The sequence below is a fragment of the Bos indicus genome, chromosome 19 (assembly GCF_029378745.1).
Source record: "Bos indicus isolate NIAB-ARS_2022 breed Sahiwal x Tharparkar chromosome 19, NIAB-ARS_B.indTharparkar_mat_pri_1.0, whole genome shotgun sequence".
Lineage (NCBI taxonomy): Eukaryota > Metazoa > Chordata > Mammalia > Artiodactyla > Bovidae > Bos > Bos indicus.
This window is the reverse complement of record NC_091778.1, coordinates 56,525,226-56,551,949: the sequence shown is the minus strand read 5'-3', so window position 1 is coordinate 56,551,949 and position 26,724 is coordinate 56,525,226. Positions and strand designations below refer to the sequence as shown.

General features: G+C 60.1%; 1 protein-coding gene and 1 long non-coding RNA gene across 5 annotated transcripts; one reads left to right on the top strand and one right to left on the bottom strand.

The window, feature by feature from the left end:
* Positions 1–198: 198 nt before the first annotated feature.
* Positions 199–25,108, bottom strand: RHBDF2 (rhomboid 5 homolog 2). 4 transcript variants are annotated; one of them, XM_019982160.2, is made up of 19 exons: positions 25,025–25,108; positions 14,268–14,469; positions 10,086–10,251; positions 9,085–9,227; positions 8,403–8,598; positions 8,116–8,319; positions 7,098–7,226; positions 6,608–6,720; positions 6,280–6,474; positions 5,157–5,268; positions 4,862–4,936; positions 4,515–4,676; positions 3,522–3,631; positions 3,264–3,327; positions 3,077–3,171; positions 2,800–2,875; positions 2,568–2,668; positions 2,251–2,404; positions 199–1,563 (listed from the first exon to the last, which is right to left on the bottom strand). In XM_019982160.2, exons 3-19 carry the CDS (start codon positions 10,227–10,229, stop codon positions 1,144–1,146), a joined length of 2,493 nt encoding a protein of 830 aa, XP_019837719.1. In that variant the 5' UTR covers positions 10,230–10,251; positions 14,268–14,469; positions 25,025–25,108; the 3' UTR covers positions 199–1,143. The 4 variants fall into 4 exon arrangements, with proteins under 4 accessions (XP_019837719.1, XP_070630129.1, XP_019837721.1 ...); XM_070774028.1 differs by having other exon boundaries at positions 6,608–6,716; positions 7,103–7,226; XM_019982162.2 differs by having other exon boundaries at positions 14,268–14,394; positions 25,025–25,105.
* Positions 4,509–11,285, top strand: LOC139177625 (uncharacterized). The gene is made up of 2 exons (XR_011562169.1): positions 4,509–4,642; positions 10,941–11,285. It is a non-coding gene; the product is annotated as an uncharacterized lncRNA (long non-coding RNA).
* Positions 25,109–26,724: the final 1,616 nt, after the last annotated feature.

Below are 26,724 nucleotides of genomic sequence, written 5' to 3'. Positions count from 1 at the left end.
TCGTCTCAGCATACCTCCTGAAACCCTCCAGGTGACCCCAACCTGGTTTCTGCCCCTAACAAATCCCTCAAAATTCCCACAAGCTTCCACGGTTCCTTTGGGTCACGCCTCTGACCCCTGCTCCTCATGGCTGACCCCCGCCACCCCACCCCTAAAGTTCCAGCTTTTATTTTATTGAGGCCTCAGGTCAAAAGCTAGTCCTATCTTAAAGAATTTAATTCATTTAATTCATTTCAGACGTTGTCCATACAAAGTTAGCGTTACTTTAAAAAATTAGGACCATAATATAAATTGGTAAAAAAAAAAGTCCTGATTGACCTTGGCAACCCCTGGGCACAGGTCCACAGGGTGGCCCTGCCCCTTTCTTGGCAGAAGTGAGACAGAGGGTGGTGAGCTGCTTGGCATTAGTCCAGCCCCAGGAGGCTGAACACGAACTCGAGGGGAAGCGCTGGCTGGGAGGGCCTGGGGGCCCTGGAGTGGGTTGGTGGGTTCAGCTTCTGTTGGGTAACAGCCCAGGCTCTCAGCTTCCCAGTCCAGCTGTGTCTTTCTGCTCCTTCTCTGTCCCAGACCACGGCCAAAGCCTCTCCCTCGAGGTCTGGTCCAGGAGCGTAATGGGGAGGCTCACCAGGCCACTGATGGAAGCCGAGCATGGACTCACAGGACAGAGAGGGGAGGGACAATAGGAAGGGGACCGTGGCCAGGCAGGGCTGGGAACCCGGCGGGAACCCCAGCCTCATCCCCAGGAGGAGCTAGCTCACAGTAATGGGGAGGGCTGGGGACCGTACCAGCAGAGCCGGAGGTAGGAGCTGAGCAGCATCCCAGGACCAGGAGGGGTCCTGACGGCCGGGCAGTGGAGGTCTGTCAGGGCCTGGGCCCCGAGCTGCAGAGATGCACAGGCTCCGAGTGTCCCCCAGCCCAGGCCTGAGGAAGGGGAGCCTTGGCCCCCCATGAAGGCTGCCTTTAGGAGCGTCTCCCCTCGGACTTGGCCTCTCCTGGGGGAGGGCTCCTGGGAGCAGGGCTGGCCCCATGGGGTCTCTGGGGTGTGGGCAGGGCGCTGTGCAGGCAGACAGCTCGGTCCAGACACAGTCCCTGCATCCTCCGAGCTGGGTGGGAGCAGCCGTGCCGGCCCCACTGGGCAGGTGGTCAGTGTAGCACCTGGTCCAACTCATACTTCTCGCAGAAGCGGCTGGTGAAGGGGAAGCAGGTGAGGTACTCGACCCAGGGCCAGTGGATGGGGTAGATGTACAGCCAGATGACCAGCGAGGCAAAGAGGCCGGCGAAGACCACCAGCGACACCAGGATGAGGGCGCGCTTGCGGTACTTGTCGCTCGTGCCGAAGGTGATGTAGGGCAGGAAGGCGAAGGCCAGCAGCAGCCCGCTGAGGAAGCCGAAGATGTGGGCGATGTTGTCGATCCAGGGCAGGAGGCCGCAGATGAAGAGGAACAGCACGATGGCCGACAGGTTCAGGAAGGCCTTCCAGGGCCGCTCCAGCAGCTGCCAGCTCTGGAAGAGCTCCACGAAGAGGCAGGCCAGGAGGCCGAACTGCGACCCTGCAGGGCCCACCTGGGGCGGGTGGGCGGGGCACGGACACGGTCACTTCCAGGCGCCGGGTGGGAGCCCGCGGGGAGCCCTGGGCACAGCCAGGCTGGAGCCCTGGGACCCAGGTCATCCTGTCCGTGAGGCCCTCCCAGGGTGCGGACCCCGAAGCTGAGGGCTGAGGTGCAGCCAGCGCCGCCGGAACCCAGCTGGACTCGTTCCGCCCACCCTACGTGCACAGTGGGCACAGCAAGCAGGACAGCCAGCCTGCTCCGGGCAGCGCACGTGGCAGGGACAGACGCTGAATCAGCCCGGAGCGTGAGGTGGAACTGACCCACAAACCCTGCTTTCTTAGCAAGAAAGGCCACACGAGGGCGACTTCATATGACCCAGCCTGTAGCTAAGGGGCGTGCTGGCCGGCGGTGGTTGTGATCACTGGGAGAAATGAAGTGGGGGTTGGGGAGGGGGGGTCCAGGAAGGTCTTTCTGGAGGTGACCCTACATGTGACCTGGGGGCATCGCTGCTCCCTCGTGCCCAGGGACAGACTAAGGAACTGGCCAGGAAGCCCCCAGCTTAGCTGTCCATCGACTGTTGAGCCTGACACAGCAGGGGCTGTGCGTCCCTCGGGTAGTGGTGGGGGTCGGGTGGGGAGGGGAAGGAAGTGGCAGGGCTAGCCCCACCCCGCCCAGTCCCCAGAGTGCCCAGAGTCCCCACCTCTGCCCGGTATGGAAGGAAGAGGGCGCTGGCGAGGTTGCCAGTGATGCCGCTGAGAATGAAGATAATGGAGATGCGGTGCCAGCCAGCCAGCTTCTCCAGGTCACGCAGGATGGTCATTTGGAAGATCACAGACACGAGGCAGTGGATGACGCTGGGCGGGGACACACGGGCATCGGCTTCCGCCCGTGGCCACCAGCCAGGCACTTGGGGGGCACTGGGGCCCGGCAGGTTGTGCCCTGGCTCAGGGGCCCTTCCTCCAGGGGTCCAGGTGGTACCACGGGGGCCTGGGGGGTGGGCAGTGAGGGGCCTCTTACCCAGCGTGGAGGAACAGAGACAGCCAGAGCCTATAGAACTGATCGGGGACCTCGGGGTTGAGGAAGGGCAGCAGTCCACACACCTTGTCCAAGCAGTGCACCTGGGCCGAGCGCACGGCAGTCAGTCCCCGGGACCCGGCCGGGTGGGAGGCCCTGGTGTGCGGGGTTGGGACCAGACACCCACTGTGGGAGGGCGCGAAGGCTGCTCACCGTGCCCAGGGCCCCGCCTCACCTGGGAGCAGAGTGTGGCCTTCTCGTGGAAATAGCCGTGCATGAACTCACAGTATTCGCGCGTGGTGATCTCACAGCTGGGGACGGAGAGGCAAGGGCAGACGTCAGGGGACTGAGTCCCGATCCCTCGCCCGGTGTCCAGCGCCTGGCCGCAGCAGGCGTCGCTGGCAAGATGGGTGCCCCTCTTCAGGGACCCTCACAGCATGGATGGAGGGGGCGGGGGAACAGCGGCAGAGGAGGAGCACAGGGGCTCGGGCCCGCGGCCCAGGCCGGCTCACCTGCCCTTGGTGCCGATGCAGCAGGGACGGCCCCGGATCTGGCAGTCCATGTGCGGGAAGCCCGAGCGGTTACTCTTGGCCTGCTCCGTGCAGATCTGCCGGGAGGGGCACGGAGTGGAGATGGAGCTGTGCGGCGGGCAGGTGCCTCCCTGCCCTTCCTGGACCGCTCTCCTCTCCGCACACTCACCGGCCACTTGGTGATGTCGTCGGGCCAGATGTGGGCACCACTAGAGGCCGGCTCCTCACAGGTTCTGGAAGTAGACGTTGGAGGGGGCAAAATGTGGGGCCTCGGCACCCCCAGCTTGCCACGCCCCCCGGACCGCACCCCAGCCGGCCACGCCCACCAGCCAGCACCCCAGCCGACCACGCCCACCAGCAGCACCCCCACGGGTAGCACCAATGACATGACACTCAGCCTCATCTCAGAGAGCTCAGCCGTGGGTACCTGGGGTCTTGGTTGCACACGGCCCCAGAAGTCCGCTTCTGGCCCAGATCAGACTTGTCCATGGGGGGCCCTGTATCATCCTGCCACTTGACGAAAGTGGCCAGAGTCTCCTGGAGGATGGGGAAGGGCTGGTCATGGCAGGCTGGACAAGGTCATGCCCATCAGAGTGGGCAGGGGCCCCTCTAGGGCAGAGGCTCATTCCCTGCTGTCCAGGTCTCTGGCTCATCTCCCAGACCCCCACCCCTCGCTGACACTCCCAGGACTTAGCTTTCACTTCTCTGGGGCTGGGGAGGTTGATACTCTCCCTGTGCCAGGCTGCCTACATTGGGTGTGAGGCCAGGGAGTGGGGTGTGAGGCCAGGGAAGGGCTGTGAAGCCAGGGAAGGGGGCTGTGAGCCCAGGGAGGGGGTTGTGTGAACCCAGGGAGGGGGGTGGGGTGTGAGCCCAGGGAAGGGCTGTGAAGCCAGGGATGGGATGTGTGAGCCCAGGGAGGAGGGTGTGAGCCCAGGGAGGGGGGTGTGAGCCCAGGGAAGGGCTGTGAAGCCAGGGAAGGGGGGTGTGAGGTCAGGGAGTGGGGTGTGAGGCCAGGGAGTGGGGTGTGAGACCAGGGAAGGGCTGTGAAGCCAGGGAAGGGGGGTGTGAGCCCAGGGAGGGCAGTGTGTAGCCAGGGAGCAGGGTGTGAGTCCAGGGAGGGGGCTCGAGCCCAGGGAGGGGGGTTTGGAGCCCGAGGAGTGGGGCGTGAGCCCGGGGAGGGGTGTGTGAAGCCAGGGAAGGGGGTGTGAAGCCAGGGGGCGGGGGGTGCGAGCCCGGGGAGGCGGGTGTGAAGCCAGGGAGGGGGGTGTGAAGCCAGGGAGGGGGCATGAGCCTGGGGAGGGCAGACAAGGATGGGTGCAGTGTGCTGACACCGTCCCTGCCAGGCCCTCCCCCAGGCTGGGCCAGTGGAGCCAGCGCAGACAAGCGGGGCTGGGCGGGGCTGCAGGGCCCAGGCCCCCACCGAGCAGTCCTTCCTCTGTGTCTGGATGCAGCCTGAACGGTCGTTTTGGACACAGCAGCCCGAGTCCCGCTCCAGGTCTCGCTCCCGCAGCACGAGCTGCTCGATCTGTTGGTCCTTCCGGATGCAAGGTGAGAACTTGGCTCCCAGGTGGATCAAGTCGATCTGGGGAGGGGGCCGCCGGGGAGTGGGTGGTGAGCTCAGGCCCAGACCTGGCCGGGAGCATTCCTCCCGAGGGTGCTCCTGCTGAGGGGGTCTTCCAGGTTAGACACAACCCCCTCTCTGCCCAGCTGGGGGTGACAGGGGCAGGGGGCTCCCTGTTGAGATGCCTCCGCGCCTGGGCGCCTCACCGAGCTGGGGCCAATCCAAAAGTTCTCCTGCTGGATGTACTTCACGCTCTCATACACACCTTTGTTCCTGAGCACCTGGCGCAGGGGTGGAAGGAGGCAGGGTCAGGGCTTTCTCGGTCCCAGGGAAGGGCTTCCAGGAAGGGGCTGAGAGGCAAAGCAGAGGAGAGCCCAGAGCCCCCTCCTGCCTGGGCCAGGTCTGTGCCTCGGAGGAACCAGGTGGCCCAAGACAAGGATGCCTCTTGTGGGGGAGGCTAGGATTCCCAGGATGGAGACCCCTTTCCCGAGCCCCACGCACCAGCTGGGTGGTGATGTGCTGGGCGAAGCCCACGGGCGCGATGCCGTACGTGCCGATCACCAGCAATGTGATGATGACGTGGACAAAGGTTAGCCAGTAGGTGAAGTAGGGCCTGCGGGCAGGGCCTCGGGTCAGCAGAGCTGGACTCACACCCCGACCCTCAGCCCTGTGACACCCAGCTGCTGACAGCTCTTACCTGCTCCCAACCCTCCACTGCTCTGCTCAGACTCGTCCTTCACCACCGCAATTCTTAACACGCACCTCTATGCCTTTCTCTCCCAGCTGAAACCCTCCCCGTGGCTTCTCGCTGCTCTGGGAATCAAGTCTAATGCTGCCCACTCCCACTGGTGGCCAGGCCTTGCTGCGCCTGCCCACCTTCCTGGCCTCCTTCCTCTCCTCTTGCAGTTCTGGGAACGCACCCCTGCAGCCCCGGGGCCTTTGCACATGATGCTTCCTTTGCCTGAGATGCTCTGCCCTTCTCTTTTCACCCAGCTAACTGCTGCTCCTCCTGACCACATGCCTCCCCAGCCTCTGGTTCACTCCCTTCTCTGTCCTCCTTCTCTGGGACACACTCCACACCTGCTATCACTTAATTTTTTGTGATCTGGGGTTCAAAGTCTAGCAGGTTGCTGCTAACTGTACACAGAATGGCCTGTTCCCAGTCCTCTGGCTTCCCCAAGGTCTTGTACACAGTCCCTCTCCACAGGCTCCTCACTCGGGGTCACCGCTTCTAACCACGCTTCTGATCCACCACACTTGCCCTGCTCTGCTGTCCCAGGGCCTGTGTGGCACTCAGTGAATGCTTGTTGTCTGGGACCCAGGGAGAAAGCGGGCCCAGAAGCAAGGAGAGGCAGCAACACCTGACGACTCTTCCCGGGTGACGTGCGCACTCGCAGGGTGACCCGGGGGACTGTCCCTGCTCCCCCGACACATAAGAGGTGCTCATCAAAGGCTCGCTGAACAAGGAGGGATGCTCCAGGAGAGGGCCCAGGGGGATCTGGAAGCCCCCCGGTCCCTCCTGGATGGCTCCCAGCCCCTCTCCCTGGGCCTTCTCCTGGGAGCAGCCCTCCGGGACAGTGAGCACCCCCAGGTCTCGGAGCAGGCGGGCCGGCCGGCGGCTCACCGGTGGCTGTCGAAGCTCTCCAGCTGCCGCTGCACCGTGCTGCTGATGCTGCGGCGGTAAGTGCGGTTCAGCCAGTTGCCCACCACACCCAGGCCGTAGTGCCGCTTCTTCCGGTCGAAGGCAAAGTGCTTCACCTTGGAGGCGATGCGCTTGCCGCGTTTGGTGGGGGGCACCGGGGCTCGGCTGGACTCCTTCCTGGTGAGGACGGTGGTCTCAGCCGGGTACCCTCACCCCCTCCTTGCCACGAGGAGGGGACCAGGAGGGACCTGCAATCTGGGGAACCCCTCCACCCCGCCCCCCACACCCGGGAGGACTGCCTGGAACTCACAGGGGAATCTGGTCGGGAGAGACTGGGGAGGCTGAGTGTGGGATCCCCCGGAAGTAGCTGGCGGAGAGTGGGGGCGACTCAAACACGTCATCGGGCATGGAGCTCATTTCTTCCTGGGGTAGGGGTGGAGTCAGGGACACAGCAAGAGACAGTGTGAGGAGTCACTGTCCCCCGGCTTGCCCCCCCAGCAGCTCAATTCAAGGGCAGGACAACGTCGGACAGGCTCCCGGGGAGAGAGGGAGGGGAGGCACGTGTTTGCGGGCCCTGATGGTGACCCTCCCAGCTGGCACCTGCCCCACCCTAGGCCCTTGCTCTGCCAATGAAAGATGGGGAGCCTGGGAGCTCCGAGAGGCAGCACCCCCATCCCACGGACAGGCCTCTGGACATCTGAGGGCCTCCCGGCAGAGCGCGATGGGAAGTCGGGTCTCTTCCCACAGCTCTTGCCCACCCCAGCCCCCTGACCCGGAGGGCCCACACACCCCGTGCTTGCCTTACTAAAAAACGAGGAGTCGAATGTCTCCGCCCCGTCGACCACGTCCTCCTCCAGGGAGCTGGGGTAGGCAAAGCTGCACTTGACCACCCGGCTCCGCTGTCCTGTGGCCTCTAGCACTGAGCGCCCCTGTGTGGGGCAGAGGCACGGGCGTCAGGCCCAGGGGAGGTGGTCCTGCCCCGACACCAAAGGGGTGTCAAGGCCATCCTCCCAGGGAGGTGGGACCCCGCGCAGAGCAGGAGTGTCTGTGGAGGCCGGGACTGGGCTGCAGCTCCTCCCCAGGCCTGCACACAGTACTCTGTCTGCAGTTGGCTGCCAGCTTCTCCTGGCAACCTCCCGCCTTTGGGCTTGGGTACCTGGCACCCCACCACTCACCCTGCACCCTTACTCCCAAGGTTCGGGCTTCCTGGCACAGCACACGGGGCCCCTGCTGACCTTTCTGATTCCACCTCCCATGATTCCTCTTGTGACCACCCTTCACTAAATCTACCTGCTACTGCCTCTTACCCCCAGGCCTTTGCATATGCCGTTCCCTCTGCTGAGAATGCTGTTCCCTTCCTGGTGAAACTTTCTTTATACCTCTCAAGTGCCCTCTCTGACATCAGCCCCTCTCCTGGGCAAGACGGGGCAGCCCTTCCTCTGGGCGGGCCCCAGCACCTGTCACACCGCATGGTGACATCTTCCCCTCACCCGAGCTGAGTGCTCCTCTAGGGCAGGGACACTGGCTCAATTCTCTTTGCAGTGCCCCTGTGCCCAGCATGTAACAGGGGCTCCACAAACATGGGTCAGGGAGCGGTGACTGTACATTTCACTTCCTATTTCTCCTGTGTATGTGTCGGTGCAGAAACCAGCTGCCCGCACTAGGGAGAAGCGGGGCTAGAAGGATGTGGGTGAGTCTGCCTGCTGGGCTGTAGCCCCCTTCTCCGCCCAGGGATCCCGGAGCAGCCACTGCCCTGGCACAGACACAGGTGCCTGGAATGGGGGAGAGAGGGAGCAGGCCGGGCAGAGGTATCCTTACCTTAAGCAAGGCTGCAGCAGCTTGAAAGCTCATGTGGGCCACAGAGATCCTCTTGCGGCGGGGCAGGTGGGAATAGCCGGAGCGGACGCTGGTGAAGGAGGTGAGGGAAAGGACCCCGGGGGTCAGCGGTGGGTGTGGGGCGTGGGGCCGGTCCACCTCATCCGGGTGGCGGAATGCCCGTCCTCGGGCCAGGGGGTCCACAATCTGGACGGGAGGGAGGCAGTGAGCAGAGGCCGCCGGGAGCTGGGCCGAGTCCCCTGATGGCCCCATCCCCGGCTGGAGCCCACCTTGGGCATCTTGCAGGGCTTTGGAGACTCAGTGTCCTGGAAGGAGGGCACCTCTTGGCTGGGGAGCTCCAGGTCCCGCTGGCACGAGGCCTTGAGCCGGCCGTAGCGCACGCTGCAGTGGTGAAGGCTCCGGCGCTGCCAGTGCTGCCGCTTCAGTTCCCAGTCTCCACTGACCCCGAACCACTGGGCCGCGCCCCTGCGGGGGCGGACAGGGCACAAGGCGCATGTCACCATGGCGGCGGGAGCAAGACAGGCCCCGTGTGTGGGGAGGTGACAGGGTGCGTGTGTGTGCAGTGGGAGGGGACAGGACATGTGTGGGCGCAGTGGGGGGTGGGGGGCAGACTGACTCCCCGACTCAGTGTCCAGGGACTGGATGGGCAGAGGCAGGGGAATAAAGTCCAGGGCCTGAGGGCTGAGCCCGGGGCCGGGGGGAGAGAGGGGGACCCTCCTCTGCAGTGCAGGGTCCACCCCCAGCTCCTTGACCCCCTGCAGCCTCCTTGCCGGGTCTTCCTGCCAGGCACAGAGCCACCCGGGCCTCATTTTCCCCAGCCTGGAACATGGGCTGCTTGTCCACGCCTCCCAGAAAGGGGCTTGGGGCCCCGGAGTGTCAGAGTCCGTCGGGTGGGGAAGGGGGGTCTGCTGTGTGGGGGAGCATGTAGGCGGGGGCGGAACATGTGCTCACTTGCGGATGCTCTGGGACAGCGAGGCCTGGCGGCGGAAGCCAGGACGCTTCTCTGGGCTGCCCTCCTGCCATCGCCCTCGTGGCTCCTGGAGGCTGACGCTCTTCAGGAGGGCCGGGTTCCTGCGCCTCTGCCCTCCGGATTCCTGGAGGTGGGAGAGGGAGACGGGCTGTGACTCTGTAGAGCTCCGAGCCTCCCCGGCTGCCTCTACTCTGGCTTCCGATGTGAAAACCAAGACAGGACAAACCTCGACCCCAGCTGACCCCAAGCCGCGTTCTCATTCTGAGGGTCAGATGGGCCCTTTTCTAGTGTGTCTGGGAGCCTGGCACTTACTTCCCCAGGGCTCCCTCTCTAGGTCCTGGCCATGGCTAAGCTGCAGATTGGCCCGGCTTTGTGTGTTTGAAAGCGCCCTTGGCTGCGTGGGTGGCACGAGACCGCCACCCCGGGGCCCCGGACTGCACGGGAGCCCACGCTGTGAGCAGCGGGTTCTCAATGGACTCTTTATGGAGCACTGGTTGGGATGCTGGCAACAGTGATTCATCCCCGTTCTCCTGCATGAGCAAAGCGCTGAGAGTCGGGGTGCCCCTTCCCCTGAGTCACAGACAGTCTACCGCCCGCAGAACAGCCAGGGCCGGAGGGCTTCCCTGGTGGTCCAGTGGCTAAGACTCCGTGCTCCCAATGGAGGGGACCCAAGTTCAGGACCCTGGCCAGGAAACTAGATCCTGCAACTAAGACCTGGCATAGCCAAATAAAAATAAATAAAAGAAGGGACTGGGGCCGGAAACAGCTGATTCCCAGGTGGGACTGACAGGAGTTTCCTATTTTCCCTGGCCAGCCACGAGACTGAGTTCCTGAGTTCAGAAGTCACTCCCAGTGACATTGGGGGCCAGGAAGCAGTGGGTGAAGCCTACGGCAGGGGCTCCAACAGGCTCCGGAAGGGCCCCCTTCCAGGAAGTGAAACTGCCCTAGAGATGCCAGGGGACACAGAGGGGGCCCCTCTTACCTGGGGCAGCATGCTGGCCTGCTCGCTGGGGGCCGAGGTCTCGGGCGGAGGGATGGTGATGGACAGGTTGGGCGGCTTCCGGCTCTGTAGGCGGCTGCTGGACACCGAGGAGACCCTCTCTCCGTTCTTGTCATCGGAGGCCATGGTGGGTAAGGGGGCAGGGCAACTGGAAGGGCAACGGAGGGGGCACAGGTGTATTGTCGAGAGGCAGCAGGATGTGGGGGGGCACGGGGACAGTGCAGGGTGTCAGGGCGTGCCATGGCGGGCAGCCCAGATTGAGAACAACCCATGGACAGTTGGTTCAAAACTGACTCCGGATACTAAACCCCGCAGCAGCACACTGATCGGACTGGGTGGGGTATGGTGAGAAGGTCTATTTTCATCCCTTCATTTGCATTCTAGGCCAGCAGGAGCCTGGAAGGTCCCCAACTTGTCACCTCGTTCTGTTTCTGGTCTCTCTGCTTCAGGCGAGGACCACACCCAGAAAGGAATGTGAGGACCAGGGATGCAGAAGGGATGTGATCTTGGCCTGCCCATCAGTCGGGCTAGAGCAGGCCAGGGGCCCGGAAGGCAGATTCCTTGGACAAAGGGCCCTGCCTTCGTCCCTGGGACAGGGCTTGGGGCGTATAGGGAGAAGGCTCCAGGCGGCTCACAAACAAGGGACCCATAGCTGTGCAGGGAGCGGGTGGTTCTCAGAGAAGGAATCCCTGGGCTGCAAGCGAGGAAGGGAAGGTCCAACCTAACTCCTGGGAGCATGAGAAAGCCACCGTGCTAGTCCCTGTCCCCCTGGACTGCCAAGTTCCTCTTTCAAAGGTAAGTGAAACTGCCATCTGTCACTTTTTTCTTTTCACAAAGGAAGAATATTACATCTTAGTGATAAAAATGATACACGAGCATTGCAAAAGAAAAAGACTCAGACGACTAAAGGAAAGTGAACTGCTGGCCCGCCTGTCACCCCGTGTTCCGGGAAAGAGCTTGGTGTGCGCATGCTTCTCTGCACCTGGAAAAGGACACGATACTTAACATTTCCTTGTTGTTGTTTAATTGCTAAGTTGTGTCCAACTCTGAGACCCCATGGACTGTAGCCCACCAGGCTCCTCTGTTCAAGGGATTTTTCCAGTCAAGAATATTGGCATGGTTTGCCATTTCCTTCTTCAGGGGATCTTCCCGACCCAGGAATAAAAGCTGCGTCTCCTGCGCTGGCAGGCAGATTCTTTATCCCTGAGATGCCAGGGAAGGCCACTTAACACTTCTATCATTTCTCTACAGCATGGACATCCTCCTCTGTCAATGCAGACAGACAGATCTACCTGATCTGTCTTGAAGACTGGGAAGGTTTCTAAGAATGGAATGTACCAAGATTTACTTAGCTCCAGACTGATGGTTGCTTAGAGTTGTGTCCAGTGTGAAGGACACCCTTGCCTGCATCACACGTGTTGTGCTATGCTACATCGCTTCAGTCGTGTCCGATTCTTTGCGACCCCATGGACTGTAGCCCACCAGGCTCCTCTGTCCATGGGGATTCTCCAGGCAAGAATACTAGAGTGGGCTGCCACGCCCTCCTCCAGGGGATCTTCCTGACTCAAGGATTGAACCCCTGTCTCCTTATGAATCTGCGTTGGAGGTTCTTTACCACTAGCGCCACCTCCAAGTTTTATAACAGACAAACAGTGGAAGGGGAACGACTGGACTGAAGAATAAGTGCGTCTTGAGTTTCAGTGGAACTTTCCAAATGGCCCAGCCAGGAGGAAGTAGCGATTTACCCACATCTGGGGCTCTTCCATCCTCACAGGTGCCACTGACTCCCACACCCTCTTTGACCCAACAGAACGAGCACCCTCTGACTTGACTAATCTCTCCATTTCACCTCTCACTCTGCCCTGTGACCTCTGTCTTGCTAAAATCCTTTGCTATTTCCTCTCCCTGCATTCCAGGGCTGCTGGGGCAGGTCTGATTTCTCTTCCCTCACATCCATCTTCTGATCGGGGTGGGGCCACATGAGGCCAAGGTGCTGGATGTCAGGGCAACACAGCAGCCACCTTTGTTTGGAGCCTGCCTGCTTCCCCAACCCTCACCTCTCACCTGAAGGGTCCCAGCAGCCCCCTGACTCCTCCTGATCTGCTGCCCCCTCGAGCCCCCACCCCAGGACCATTTCCACCCAGTGGCAGAGTTCGCCTTTTAAAACACAAATCATACCATGCTCAACACTAGGCTGGGATCTCCAGTTCTCACTTAAAACCAAGTCCAGACTTCTCACTGGGGCCGCTGGTGAGTCTCCTTATCCCTTCATCTCCTCCTTGGTCCCACCCTCACCCCAATCGGGCCACCTGGGATCCCTCACTGCCCTACACCTGCCGCTCTATTAGGAGGTGCTGGGGGGTCATGGTCAAAAGCACAGACAGGAGCTGGGTGGCCTGGGGCTTGACCTGCCTCTGATCACTGGTCACCTAGGTCCTCACCTTATGGGGGGAATAACCCCCTCCCCTAAAGAGACATCCTGGGCATCACGTGACTGCACGCATGACACGCACTTAGGCGGCATGTCCACAGACACTCGTTCCAGAATGTTCATAGCTCCACGTTCACCGGAACTCAAAGGTGGAAACAAGCCAAACGCTCGTCAAAATACAAGTGGAAAGGGGGAGAGATAGATTAGGAGCTTGGGATTAACGTATACACACTACTATATCTGGGGCTCCCGGTGGCATAGAGGTAAAGAATGAGCCTGCCAATGCAGGAGACACATGGGACGAGGGTTCGATCCCTGGGTTGGGACGATCCCCTGGAGAAGGGAATGGCAACCCACTCCAGCATTGTTGCCTGGGAAATCCCATGGACAGAGGAGCCTGGCAGGGCTACACAGTCCACAGGGTCACAAAGGGTGGGATATGACTGAGCACACACCCCTTCCTTCCTTCCTCCTCACCACTATACACAAAATAGACAATCAACAAGGACCTACTATATAGATCAGGGAGCTCTGCTCAGTATTCTGCGGTGGGTCTTCCCTGGTGTCACAGTGGATAAGAGTCCATCTGCCAATGCAGGGGACACGGGTTTGAACCCTGGTCCTGGAAGATCCCACATATCGCGGAGCAACTAAGCCTGCGCATCCTAACTTCTGAGCTTGCACTCTGGAGCCTCTGAGTCACAACCTGGAGCCCGTGTGCCTGAGCCTGTGCTCCACAATGAGAGGAGCCACCGCAAAGAGACGCCCGCACGCCACAACGGGGAAGAGCCACTTCTCTCCACCAGAGGAAGCCCGTGAACAGCCACGAAGACCCAGTGCAATTAAAAAAAAATTCTGCAGTTTGGGAAAAGAGTCTGAAAAAGGTAGATATATGTACATGTGTAACTGAATCACTCTGCCATACACCTGTGACTAACACAACATGGTACATCAACTACACCCCAATACAAAATAAAAGTTAAAAAAAGGGCACTATGATCTATGGGGAAAAACAAACATTCAAATGAGTAAACAAAATGCGCTAAATCCACACAAGGGGCTATTACTCAGCCATGAAGGGGAATGACTCGCTGAGACAGGCTAAACACAGGTGAACCTGGAGCACCTCATGCTAAATGAAAGCCAGACACAAATAGACCGCATACGCCAGGGGTCCAAATGCAGTCCCGAAGAGGCACATCTACAGAGACAGAAGCATGAGTCATGGCTCAGGGCTGGGGGTGACAGCTAAAGGACGGCGGTTTCCCTCTGAGATGATGAAAATGTCCTAAAGTAGATGAGTTTTACATGAATTGTATAGATTAAATGTGAACTGTATCTCAATAAAGACGGTTAAGAAAAAAAAAGTTACAAGTACGTGCTCCATAAATGCTGGGCCTCTGGTTGGGACCCTGCTGGCTCTCCCCAGATCAGATTAGCACCTGTGCATGCAGGTGGCTCCTTCTCATCATTCTGGTCCCAGCTTGAGCGCCACCTCCTCCAAGGAGCCCTCCCGGACTGCCCGAGGCAGCACCCCTCCCACCCCACGTGTCTCTCCGTCGCTTCACCCTGCTCGTCTCCCTCTTTCTGCCTTATTCACAGCTGCATCTCTACTGTCAGCAGAGTGCTGGCCCACGGGTAGCATCAGTACATATTTGCTTCAAGTCAGGTAAGCAAGCAAGGAAAGCAGCTGGTACCCGGGGTCCACGCCACTCGGCTACCCAGTTACCTACCTTCAGGCTGTGGGCTGAGCTTGCAGTTCCCTGAGTCTTGTTGCTGAGGACTTTAGAGCATGTTCTAGTCCTTTCCTCACTCTGCAGAGATGCTCTGGGGTCAAGTCTCAGCTCTGTGGAGAGGTGGCTGGAGGCAGAGACAGATGGAAAGACAGACAGATGACTCCGGGTCAGGCAGGGCTGCTTCCTTGGTGCTCACAGCCTATAAGGAAGGGGAGGCAGGTTCAAGGGGGTATGTCAGGACCAATGCATCTTTCCATCTTCTTGACCTCAGTCTCCTCATCTATAAAATGGGGATAATTCCACCAGCTTCAAAGGTGGGAGATTAAGAAATAACCCCTCTCCTTCTCCCCTTGTGGTGATGAGCTAGGTTCTTTAGACCGCCCGGACGCCAGGGGCCTCTGGGCGTGTATCTAACAAAATCACATAAAGACCTGGGCTTTGGGCTGGGAACCATAATCAATACGCTCCCTACTTTCTTTTCTTGTTTCTAGAGAACTTCATTAGAAACACTAAACTTTTAAAAATGCAGGCATTATTGGCTATCTTCTGATCAAGATTTCTTTTCAATTAGACAAAGGCAGATATTCAAGGCAGTGTTTAAAGGATTCAGGCGTGTTTTGCTGTCGTTTCGGCTCTTTAACAATTAGTTTAGGTGAAATCTATGCCTGCAATGCAGGAGACCCGGGTTCAGTCCCTAGGTTGGGAAGATCTCATGGAAAGGGAATGGCTACCCATTCCAGTTTTTTTTGTCTGCAGAATTCCATGGACAGAGGAGCCTGGTGGGCTACAGTCTGTGGGGTCGCAGAGAGATACAACTGACTAACACACACACACACACACACACACACACACACACACACACCATAAAAGGATTAAAAAGTGAACACCTCGTGGGACTTCCCTGGCGGTCCAGGGGTTAAGACTGTGCTTCTGCTGCAGGGGGTGAGAGTTTGATCCCTACTTGGGGAACTAAGATCCCACATGCTGTGTGCTGCGGCCAAAAGAAAAAAAAAAGTGAACATCTTGAGGGCATGGCTTTGTTTCTGAGAAGTCCTGCACAGGGGACATGCTGGTATAGCAGAGGAGGGGCCCCTTGATGGAGCCCCTGAGGCCGCTGGGGGCAGGACGGGGTCAGGGCCCCAGGTGGGCCAGGCCTTGCCTGACCCTTTACATGCATTATCCTACTCTGTCCTCAAAACTTGCTTTGAGGTAGATATTATCAACTACCTTTTTGTGGATAAGAATGGAGGCTCAAAAGGGGTTGAGTAACTTGCCCAAGCTCACACAGCCAGGATGGGGAGCAGCTGGGACTTAGGCTGCTCTGGCTACAGGGCCTGAAGCCTCTTTGGGAACAGGCGCCCCTTCTCCCTAAATCAGGGATACACTTGCCGCCAGAGAGTCTCCTATCAGGGAGACAGAGCAGAGTCTAGCCTGGAGAGAAACTTGGTCGAACATCTCAGCGTTTTGCAAACTGTGCTTCTCAGCGGTCTGGGTCACCAGAAGTATCCAAGGGGCCACCATGGGGTAAACTGGAGGCTGGGGGAGGGCCCGGGACCCCCGATTCCACAGGGTAGCACTCCTCTGGCTTTGAGCAGGCCTCTCACCTCCAGTCCTACAACTGCAGATGAGAGCTCTGGGTAGACAGGGGGTGCCAGAGAGCTATCTGAGGCCCAGCTGGTGGCCCGGAACGCTTCCTGCTTAAGGCTTGGCCAAGACTTGGGCATCCTTCCTTCTTTCGCACACGTGGGGAGTTCTGACCTGCACCCCAGGGCAGATGGGCTGTCGGCAGGCGCCTCAGACGCCACTTGGCACCACTCAGGGGACCGCTCCAAGTCAACAGCCTCGCCTGGGGCCCCAGCACGGAAACTTTTCCCGCTGGGCCCCCCCTGGGACCAGGTCGCAGTGAGAGGGCACCAGGCGGGCACCGCCCTGGGAAACTGGCACCAAGGACGAGTGGAGGCATCGGGGGAAGGCTGGGGGCGAGTCTGGGGCTGCCACACCTGAGCTCAGTATGGTCACCAAACAGTTGGATCCCTGGGTGACTTGGAGCTCCTGATGAGAAGAAGGGCAGACTCAATCCAAGGCTGGGGGAGGGGGGACTGGACCCACCCGGGGGAAATCTTAGCAGTCCCGAAGAGAAGTGGCCAGTCCCGGAGAGCAGAGGCAGGGCAGGGGCGCCTTTTCATGCGGAGCCATTTAACCATCCTCATAGTGTGGTGCCCAGAGCCTTGGCCTGTAAGCAGCGTGACCTCCACGGCCTCAGTTTCCTTCTCTGCTACGCAAGGGGGTTGGACAAAATGATGCCCCGCCGTGACATCCTCGAGCCCACATATTGGGCATAAAAACACCACTTTGCCCGTCACTCTCCCCCCGTAGAGTGGGTATGCCCCCAGCTGATGCAGACACGGGGGGTGGGGGCACCAGAAGCCCGGCCCCTGCCTCTGGACTCGGGGAGGGAGGAGCTGGGGGTGGCAGGTGCCTGGGGTAGATTCAGGGGTTGTGGACAGACTCTGGGTGCCCACCATAACCCAGTCTAGGGCGGGGAGGAGCCCAGATGGCAGAAAAAGTGCTGGAGCGCTGGGAGCGCCTGCCCCGCCCAACGTTTATCTCCCGCGCCCCAGAACTGCTTGCTCATTGCAGAGGAAATTGTGGCGTCCTGGGACTAGGCTTCCTCCTGACCAGTCACATCCGCTGCTCTGAGATCCCCCGCCAGGCCTGCTGCAGCATCCAGCCCAGGGTCAGGGGTGGGGAGGTTTGAGGGCAGGACCCACCTGGCTAGACCACTGCCACCTGCCCATAAAATTCGGACCTTGTTGGGGGCCTGTCCCAGAAAAAGGCCTTCAGTCCCAGGGTACCCAGGAGACCCCAAAGGGGCCTGGGGAGAGGAAGGGGTTCCACCCTGGACTAGGGGGGTACATACCCAGAGCAAGTGCAGTACAAAGTTCAAGTCACCCCAAGGTACACCCAGAGTCTAAAACCCCACTGCCTCCACGCCCAGAGGCATAGCCTAGGATCAGACACACATGGCAGAAACGCAGACTCAGACACTGCACGCTGGTTTCGCCAGGGAATCCGGTTTCCCCACAGGGTGGGGCCGGGCACCGCCAGCTGAGCCCTGTCCTGGCAGCCACAGCCAGGGCAAGCCAGGCCTCCCCACAGTGGGTCCCCCGCCGGAGCCCTACCAGGGCAGCTGCCCCATCCCCAGGCTGCATGGGCCCACTGTCCCCGCCCCACCTGCCCCCAGGTGTGGTTCCATCCCTGGGAATCTGACTCTGGTGTCCTGTTTCTCTCTCCACCTGCCCACCCCCCTGACATACCAGCAGTTTCTGAAGCCACCCCGGGTCTTGCTCACGCTGGATGGATTTTCCACACCCCCTGGGGCTCTGAGGACCTCCTGAGCCAGAAGCAGGCAGGGCAACTTGACACAGGACTCAGCCTGCGTGTGGCCAGACGTGGGGACACAGGAGAGGGAGGGGTCCCTGGGAGGAGGGATGAGCAGCCCCTCCTGAGAGGGGCTTTCTGAACCATAAGGTCAGGAAGGTTAGGGGATCCCCCAAAACGAGGGCCTCAGGCCCCCCGAACAGAGGAAGAAGAAACCACCATCTGGCCCAGAGGTTCCCCCCAGCTGGCGGCAGGCGGGCAGTCTGGAGGGAAGGGAGGTGGCCAGGCAGCTGGGTCCTGCCTGTCCCCCCGCTGAATCACAGGATGTCGGGGTGAGGGAGGAGGGCAAGGAAGTGGCCTCTCCCCCAACTTGCTTCCCTGTCACAGAAACCGAAACCTGCTTTTTTCCTCCCCACAGCTGTTCTGGGAACCGCTGTGAAAAAAGCAGCAAGGAGGAAGCAGGCCCTTGGGCAGTGTGCAATCCCCCAGTGAAAGCCCTGGCTCTGCTGAGCTGGGGTGGGGGCCGGGGGGAAGTGGGGGGCTGCTCTGGCTGCTGCAAGGCCCGGCAAGGGGCAGCTTATGTAAAAGGTGCCACCTGGCCGGGCTCCCTACCCGCGGCCCCACGCTGGCCCGAGCAGCCAGTGACTCACCCTGAATGCCTCCCTGCCCTGGCAAGAGTGAGTGCGGATAGGAGAGCCTGGCAGGAAAGAGCCAAGAAGGCCAGCTGAGGGTCAGACAGGATCAGGAAGACCAAAAATGGACAGATGAAAAGGGAGGGAGGCAAGTCTCCCAGGTGGGGGCCGCAAATCCCACCATCAGAGTTAGAGGAAGGAGAGTGGGGAGGGGATGCCCATCTGTCTCCAGAGGCCAGCGGGAGCCCTCCCCGGGACCCCCTGCCTCCTGGTAAGCACCCACTTCCCCAGGGGAGCCAGCCGGCAGACTTATTTCACAGGCCGCCCTTCAGCCCAGCTCCCCCCAACAGAGAGGAAAAATGAAACCACTTGTGGGTTGGCGCCCCAACCACAGGGAGAGGCCCCACTCACAGAGGGCCCTGGCCCAGGGAGGCCCGGATTGATCCTGCTTTCTGCTCAAGCTCGAGAAGATACAGAATCTGAGCACAGGGTCAAGGACCTGGTAACCTTCCCCATCCGAAACCAGGCTTGGGCTCCCTGGCTGGGGTGGCTTGGGAGTCACAGCCGACCACAGACCCGGGACGTGGGCGCCGGGCTCCAGGCCGCTGCCAAGAGCATGCAGGGGCGAGGAGGACAGGTTGCCGTGTTCCCAGCCCCCACCCCGTACTACCCAGAGGTTTGCTCAGGACCACACACCAGTGGGGGGCGGGGCTGGCTGGCAGAGATGTGAATGCCCCATCCCTGTGGGGATCCCAATTCCAAGACCCAGCTGGAACTGCCCAAGCCACACAGCCCCCCATCCTAAGGTGTGGGCCGCTGTTGGTAACATACGGGGGACAGGCATTATTGGGAGGGAAATGCCACCAGATGGCCCCAACTGACCACGATGCTGTGCCCTGTCCACCACAGTGCCCTCCCCAAGGCCCCACTGGCCTCCAGGAGCTGCTGATGGAAGCAGACCAGGGACACAGCTGGGCAGAGACCTTCCAGACCTCAGGAAAGTAGTAGCCTCTAGCAGCTGGGGGCCGAAGGCTGCTCAAGGACAACAGCGGGAAGGGATGGAGTGGCTGGGTCCTGAGATGCTCTGCCCGGCAGCCTGGCCTCCTCTGGGAAGGTGGTCTATTCCCTCCTGGTTCTACTGCTCCTGGAGCATAGCCAGAAGGCTCTGGTCCATCCAGGCTGGATACCAGGGCACAGGAGGGAGCCTGAGGGGGTGGGGGTACCTGCACCACCGGGCACCACACTCACCCAGACCTGTCGTGAACCAGGCTTTGCTCCAGACACTCCTGAGGAGTGTGCCTCTCTCGGAATCTTCAGGCACTGGGAGCTGGGTTTCCACTGGTCCTCGGAACCGGTAGGACCTAGCAGACGCTCAGTGGTGGGAGGGGATGGGTGCAACACGGGTCGGGGAGGAGGAGAGGCCCACATCCCTCCCGCCAGGGGCTCCAGACCCCGAGGCGTTTGCAGACACAACCAACCCCGGCACACAGAACAGGCCTCTGTGGTGTGCTCGCGAGGGCGGAGGCCACCCAGTTTCCATCCCCGCCTTGTGGCCTGGCTCCAGACAATGAGAACGCTGTCCTACTCGGGGAGACGGGGTCAGAGGCCCGGCCCTGAGCGCTGTGTGATATTAAGCAAGCCACTTGGCGTCTCTGAGCTTCGGTGTGTTATGGGGTCGCCCTGGGAGGCTGGGGAGCCGAGGGACAAAGCCTGATATTCCACAGAGAGGTTAAACGCTTCGCCCGCTGTCACTCAGCCACTGTCGGGCCCTGGGCTGCCCGGGGTCGCTCACCTCAACACGCTCAGGACAGGGTGCAGGGTGCCCCACACTCCTGGAGGCTGGGGTCGGCCGTTAGCACAGAGTGAAGATGCCAGGCAGACACTTTTCAGCTTGTAAACAGTCATTAAGGAGCTAATAAACCAGACTTCCCAGAATCCTGCCCTGGGGCTTGCTCCGTCCCTGGAAGAAGCTGGCCCCAGTCCCGATGCCTGCTGCGAGGGCTCTGGGACACGTAGACGTGGGCCAGCCAGGCCCCTCAGACCAGAGGGGCTCTCCACACGCATTACCAGCTCTATCTCTCCACCTTGCTTTGGAGCCACTGAGGTCCTCTCATCGAGAAATGGGAGCTGAGGGGGCTCACACTCTAGCTTGGCCACCTATCCACTGGAAGAATGACCAAGTTATGACTTCTGAGCCTCAGTGTTCTCTGCTGTGAAATGGGGTGATGCAGCAGAGATGACATGAGATCGTGAATGCCCAGTGCCTGGGAAAATTGGTGGAGGGTAATGTGTAGCTTCTTTTATTCCTGGCTGGCCTCCGCCACCATGGCTGACGTGGTTTCTACATCTGAGCCAAGTGCCCCGGAGGCAGCAGATCTTTGACAGGTGGGGAAACTGAGGCTCGGAGAGGTAAAGGCAACTGTCCGAGGTCACACGGTTAGGCCGTGGGGCTGTGGCCTCCTGCTATCTGGGAACTGGTGAGGCGAAATGGCAGAAGAGCGGGCAGGGGGTGGTGACTCAGGAGCTGGGGCAAGTTTGGGGTGCACAGGCCTTTGACTCATGAGCCCCTCCCATCCCCCCACCAAGTAGAAATGACATCATCTAACGCTTGGTGGCACTTCCCAGCTTATCTAGGGCTTTCACAACCATTCTCTCATCCTTGTCCTTATCTCACGATTGTCACTGGCTGATAAAGCCATCAGCTAATGAGCCAGGACTCGGGCCAGACTGCAGTTCCAAGGCTGGCTTCTACCCAGTCCTGCGTAGGTACCCCTTCTCTTCCAGGCCTTCTGGGGTCTGCACCAGGGGGCAGGACCTTGGGAGAGCCACCAGGAGAGGGCACGACCACCCGAGGATCCTCGTGGCACAAGCTCTGGGGCCACATGTGGGAGGCAGAGAAAGCCAAGCTGGCCCAGCTCCCAGCTCCAGGCAGCCCAGCCAGCGGGGAGCAGGGCTGAGGGTCACGGCCTCCACAACCCTCCCCCACCCCACCCAGCAACATGACGCACACGCTGGAGGGTGGGGGCCAGCAGTTCACAGCCTGGTCCTCCCTTCCCTCCTCCAAAACCCATCCTCCATTCCCGTGGCCTCCATGATGCTGAGGTCCCCCACCCTGGACCCGGCCACTTCTAGAGGATGACACAGCCACGATGCCATTCCACAGCCTGTTCTCAGCTTGTCCCCCCAACAGGCCATGGTAAGACCTCTGGCCTCACCACGAGTCCATCCCAAGGGCACACAGACATGTCCCTGTTACTGCGATGTTTCTGTTACTCCCTCACCACGCTCCTCGTGCAGCCAGACACCTGCCCAAGCTTCACATGAACCACCACTGGAATCCTCCCAAGCAGACCACTGTGACCCCGCTGGGGAAGATGAGGCACAGAATATTTAAGTGACCCTCTGCCCCATCCTATTGACCATACTTTCATAGCCCAGGCACCTGCCAGAATCTGGGCCTTGCTTTTTGGCTCCCCCAGCTGGGAATCAGCCCCTCCCACCACCACCCCCACCCTCCCGGCCAGCATCCCTGATGGGCCCACCTTGTCTGCGTTGCCCACTTAGTGCCAGCCACTTTCCTAGATGGTCAGATGGCATCACCGGCTCAGTGGACAAGAGTTTGAGCAAGCTCCAGGAGATGGTGAAGGACAGGGAAGCCTGGCGTGCTGCAGTCCATGGCGTCGCAAAGAGTCGGACACAACTGAGCGACTGAACAACTTTCCTGGAAGGTTCAGAATGTGCCTTCCCAAGGCTCTGAAACCGCAAGCCTTGCATCTGGGTCCCCAGATAAACTTACTGAATGAGAGAACGCAGACACGGTGCTGTCTGTACTGCTCTGATGCGAGAAGAAAATGCTTTCTTTATGCTGGTCCCGAGAGCAGCCCTTGCTTTGCAGGCCCCCCACCGCGGTCACCACTCCTTCCCCAGGCTGGCCCAGCTGGACGGGAAACCGGGAGCAGAGGCGTGAGCTCACTCTGGAAATCCCCAAGGGTGGCCAGGGCATCACTAAGGTCTGTCCCAAAGTGGGCGTCACGGAGACCCAAGAGGACCTGCAGTCTGGAGTGTACATCCCCTTTGATGCTACACGAGGGGGCAGGCAGGTGGCGGGGCCGCCCTAATCCTGCCACCCCTCATCCCAACCCACAGGGAAGTGCCAGATGGCTCATTCAAGTCACAGGCACAAACACACCATCCCTTGACTTCTTGCTCTCATCTGAGGCCTCACCTGGGGAAGAGTTTACACAGCAAGTCACACACCCTGCAGAGAAGTCTGGCCACCACCACTGACCCGGAGCTGGGCTTGGACCCCAGCGGCCCCCAGTGCTTTTATGGCGTGACTCATTCCTCCTCTTAGAGGACCAGGAGTCCCCACCTTGGGCAGTGAGCGTGTGCCGGTGTGTGTGTGTGTCCATGTGTGTCACACCAGGTACTCAGAAATGAGTAAGTGAGGTAGAAGTCACCTGGTACTCTGTTGCCAGCTGGTGGCACAGGGTTTTAGGGCTGGACCTGGGAAGGGGTGGCCCAGGTTCAACGTGAGGCCCTGCTGATTACTTCCTGAACAGCTTTGTGCAAGTCTGACTGCTGCTTTATGCCTTCAGAGGCACACAGAAGATGGGAGGTCGCTATTACAGGTTGCTTTGTTTTTGTTTTAGCTGAAAAGGTGAAAGCCTCACTCCAGCCTTTTAAAGTTAAAAGATTAAAGAGAAGCCCCTCCAAAGCAAAAGTCAAACCAGAAACTGCCACTTGCCCTCTGACCCCACCAGGGTTCCCAGGTCAGGAGGCCAGGGACCACAAGTAAGCAGGATGGAGGGTGGGCGTGGGAATGGAGATTGTCAAGAAGTGGGCAGGGAGGGCAGTGAGGGGACCTGGGCTCCTGGGCGTGGACGGCTGCTTCATCCCATCCTGCCCTTTCTATGACAGCCCCCGCTGCAATTCCCTGCACAGCGGGGAGCCCAACGCAAATAATTAATTCAGAGTTGTCCCTACCGGGGAACCCCCTGGCCTGTGGCTCTGATGACCCCCATCTCTCACTGGGGCTCTGCTAACACCATGAGCAGGGGGGGCCTCGCTGTCTAGCATCAGGGCCCACCCCGGGTCTCTCATCTCACCCAGAGTTCCCACAGCCACCGTGGAACGTTTTACTGCCGGCAGGAAGCAGACTGTGAAGCGGCAAGGAATGTGTCCTGTTATTCCTCGGGTGTTATTTTCCTGGTATAAGTGACTGAGGAGTTAGAAGTAGGTTCAGAAGGGAAAATGACAGCCGGTCACATGGTGTCAGGCATCCAGGCCCGCCCAGCAATCAAGGGTTGGGCAGTTTCTGAGCACAGAGTTGCCCCCTTCCCACCCTCCACACTGTGCTGATGTCTGACCCCCAGGGCTGCCCTGGCTCACCCAGCGTGGGAGGTGCCCTGGGGGTGAAGCACTCCAGGACCCAGCTGTGAGAGAGCCCCTGTTTCCAGCCCCTCCCCCATGGCACCAAGAACTGCTTAATGCAGGGCCCGGGGTTTAAGTAGGGAAGAGGCTGGTGGCACCAAGGGCGGCCTGCTGTTAGGACAGGACTGCCCTCACGCCTTCTTACTGCTTATCTCATTTGGGTTTATTTCTCCTCTAACCTGGTGAAACTGAGGCAGGGAGGGGCAGTCAGTGAGAAGTAATCTGATGGACCCGGTACCACGCCAAGCTCAGCACAGCACTCCTGACACTTCCCACTGGATAACTCTTCATGGTAGGGGGCTGTCCTGCACACCTCAGGATGTTTAGCATCATCCCCAACCTCTACACGCTAGATGCTGGGAGCCACAACACTCACCCTCCCCACCCCCCACCCCCAGGTGTGACAACCAAAACGTCTCCAGACACTGCTGAATGTTCCCTGGCAGGCAAATCACTCCCCCAGGCCCGTTTGAGGGTCACTGCTCTGAAAGAAGCTTCACTTTCCACTCTGCTCTGCCTCACCTACCGTGAGTGACAGTAACACAACACAGACGCTGGGCCCATCACATTTCAGCAAATACCACCCACACAGGGTCCTAAGGCTAGCCATTGGGAAAGAGCAGCCAGTCCACGTGGGGGGTCAGTCGGCAAGCCCTCCCCTCCTCAGACACTCCCTTCTCAGCTCCAACTCCAGACCTTCTCCCTTGGCCTTTCACCCCGGGCTCCTAGGGACATACTCCTCTCTAACCCAACGCAGTACCCTGGGGGAACGGAGAAGGTTGTGGGGGGGCACCTTCCCAAGCCCCTCTGTCCAGAAGTCAGGACTCCTGGGTCCAACTTCTGAGCTCCAGTCTGGCCTGGCTGCGGCACCTGTTTCCACCCCGGGGAGGCCGAACAAACTCCACCCTGGCCGCTGCAGCTCACCCAGGAGAAAGTGGAGGGGCGGGGAAGGTCTGAATTCCGGGCGCTTCTGGGGCAAGGCGGGACTGCGCGGTCCTGCCCTGGGGCTTTCCCCCCGCTCTTCCTCCTGGGACTTTAAACTGCGGCTCAGTCATCCTGTCCCCGCCTCTGGTGACTCGTGGCCCAGGGACCCGGGAGGTGTCTTATCCGAGCTGAGCCTAGGGGCCGGCAGACCCGGTCCAGGGGCCCCGTCCCAATCCAGCCCGGGCCTCCGGTATCGGCCCACGTGGAGCCAGCGCCGGAACCTTCGTCGGTCACGCACCGCCGCCCCGGGCGCGACCCCGCGGCCCCTCTGGCGCCCGGCGCCCAGCTGCCGCGAACCGGCCCCTCCCGGTGCCCCGCGCTCACCTCCCGGCGGCCCCAAGTCCCCGGGACTCAGCTCCAAGCTGCGCCGGCCGGCCGCTGGGTAGTGGCTCCCGGGGGCGGGGCCCCAGCGCTCCGCCTCTTCCCTACCTGCGCGCGGTCGGCGGAGGCGGGGCCGGGGGCGGGGCCGGACGCCTGGGCGGGGCCGGGTCCTGGAGGCGGGCCCGAGCTCTGGGGGCGGGGCCTCTCTCGGTCCCCTAGGCCAGCATCCTCTGTAGCTCCAGGGTCGCGCTGTCCCCGCCCGGGCAAACCCTATTTTCCGCCGGAGCTACTCTCATCCAGGCGCCGTCCTCTCCTCCCCCGATAAAACGTATAATCTAGGTCTGAAGTGCCATCATCCCGTCAACTTCCAAGAAAAGCCTCTCCAATAACAGCCCCCTCCCAGAGCCTTCATCCCTGGATCAAACGAGCCTGTTCCCTCGGGCCTTTTAGCCCTCAGGCGTTCCTTCAAACTCATTTGGAGAGTCTTGCAAGTCTTGCAAGTCCTGCTGCGGTTGCCGCCTCCGGGACGCCTCCTCTGATTTCCATCGCTGCTCTAGACTCTAGTCCACCGCGAACGCGCCCTCCCCCGCATCCTGCTGCAGCGAAGGCTCCCTGCCTGGCTGAGACCCGCTCTTACTCAACTTCCCCCGCCCACTCGCCCCCGGCACTGCGTCCAGGCCTGGCGCCGAGGACAGAAGGGGACCTGGGGTTTGCTACTGGGAGAAGCCCTCACTGAGTGCCTGAGTGGCGGCGGGGTCTCTGGTAAAGTTCCAGGAATCTCCTTTAGGGGAGACCCAGTTGAAAAAAACACACAAACCCGTGTGGCCTCTGGCCCAGTGACACGGAACCTTCCTAATGGGGCAGGACCTTGGTTCTCACAGGTGCCTGCGTCCGAGGAAAGCACTCAAGATCTGGGTGCTGGGTGCTGGGGAAAGCACTCAAGGTCAGCCTTCTGGCCGCAGAGCCTGTCTGAGCCTGTTCTCAACATAGCAGCCACCCTATCCCACCTTCTTACCCATGAAACCACTGGTGGCGGCATCTCTACCGTCACAGGAGTCTCAGATCCTTCAGCCTCCCTGGGCCTGCGGCTGCCTTCTCTTTAAAATGGGGTAAGGGACTCCCTGGTGGTCCAGTGGCTGACTCTGTGCTGTCAAGGCTTGGGGCCCAGGTTCAATCCCTGGTCAGGGAACTAGATCCCACAAGCCACAGCTAAGACCTGGTGCAACCAAATAATTGAATTAAATAAATAATTCATTTTAAAAATAAATAAATAAATAAAATGGGAGTAAAAGGAATTTCCCAGCAGTCCAGTGGTTAGGACTCTGTGCTTCCACTGCTGGGAGCCTAAGTTCGATCCCTGGTCAGGGAGCTAAGATCTTGCATAAATAAACAAATAAAAATGGAGATAAAAATAGGCCCTGATAAAAAATAGGACCGATGCTGAAGCTGAAGCTCCAATACTTTGGGGACTTGATGCAAAGAACTGACTCACTGGAAAAGACCCTGATGCTGGGGAAGATTGAAGACAGGAGAAGGGGAGGACAGAGGATGAGATGGTTGGATGGCATCGCCAACGCAATGGACATGAGTTTGAGCAAGCTCTGGGAGCTGGTGATGGACAGAGAACCCTGGCGTGCTGCAGTCCGTGGGGTCACAAAGAGTCAGACACAACTGAGTGGCTGAACTGAACTGAAAAATAGGCC

Excerpts from the sequence above, each read along its gene's own strand:
- RHBDF2 (XM_019982160.2), bottom strand. The coding sequence starts at position 10,229 with ATGGCCTCCGATGACAAGAACGGAGAGAGGGTCTCCTCGGTGTCCAGC. Across the intron at positions 8,599-9,084 it reads CTGTCCCAGAGCATCCGCAA|GGGCGCGGCCCAGTGGTTCG; the intron begins GTGAGCACATGT and ends CCGCCCCCGCAG. Across the intron at positions 5,269-6,279 it reads GAGAGCTTCGACAGCCACCG|GCCCTACTTCACCTACTGGC; the intron begins GTGAGCCGCCGG and ends CCCTGCCCGCAG.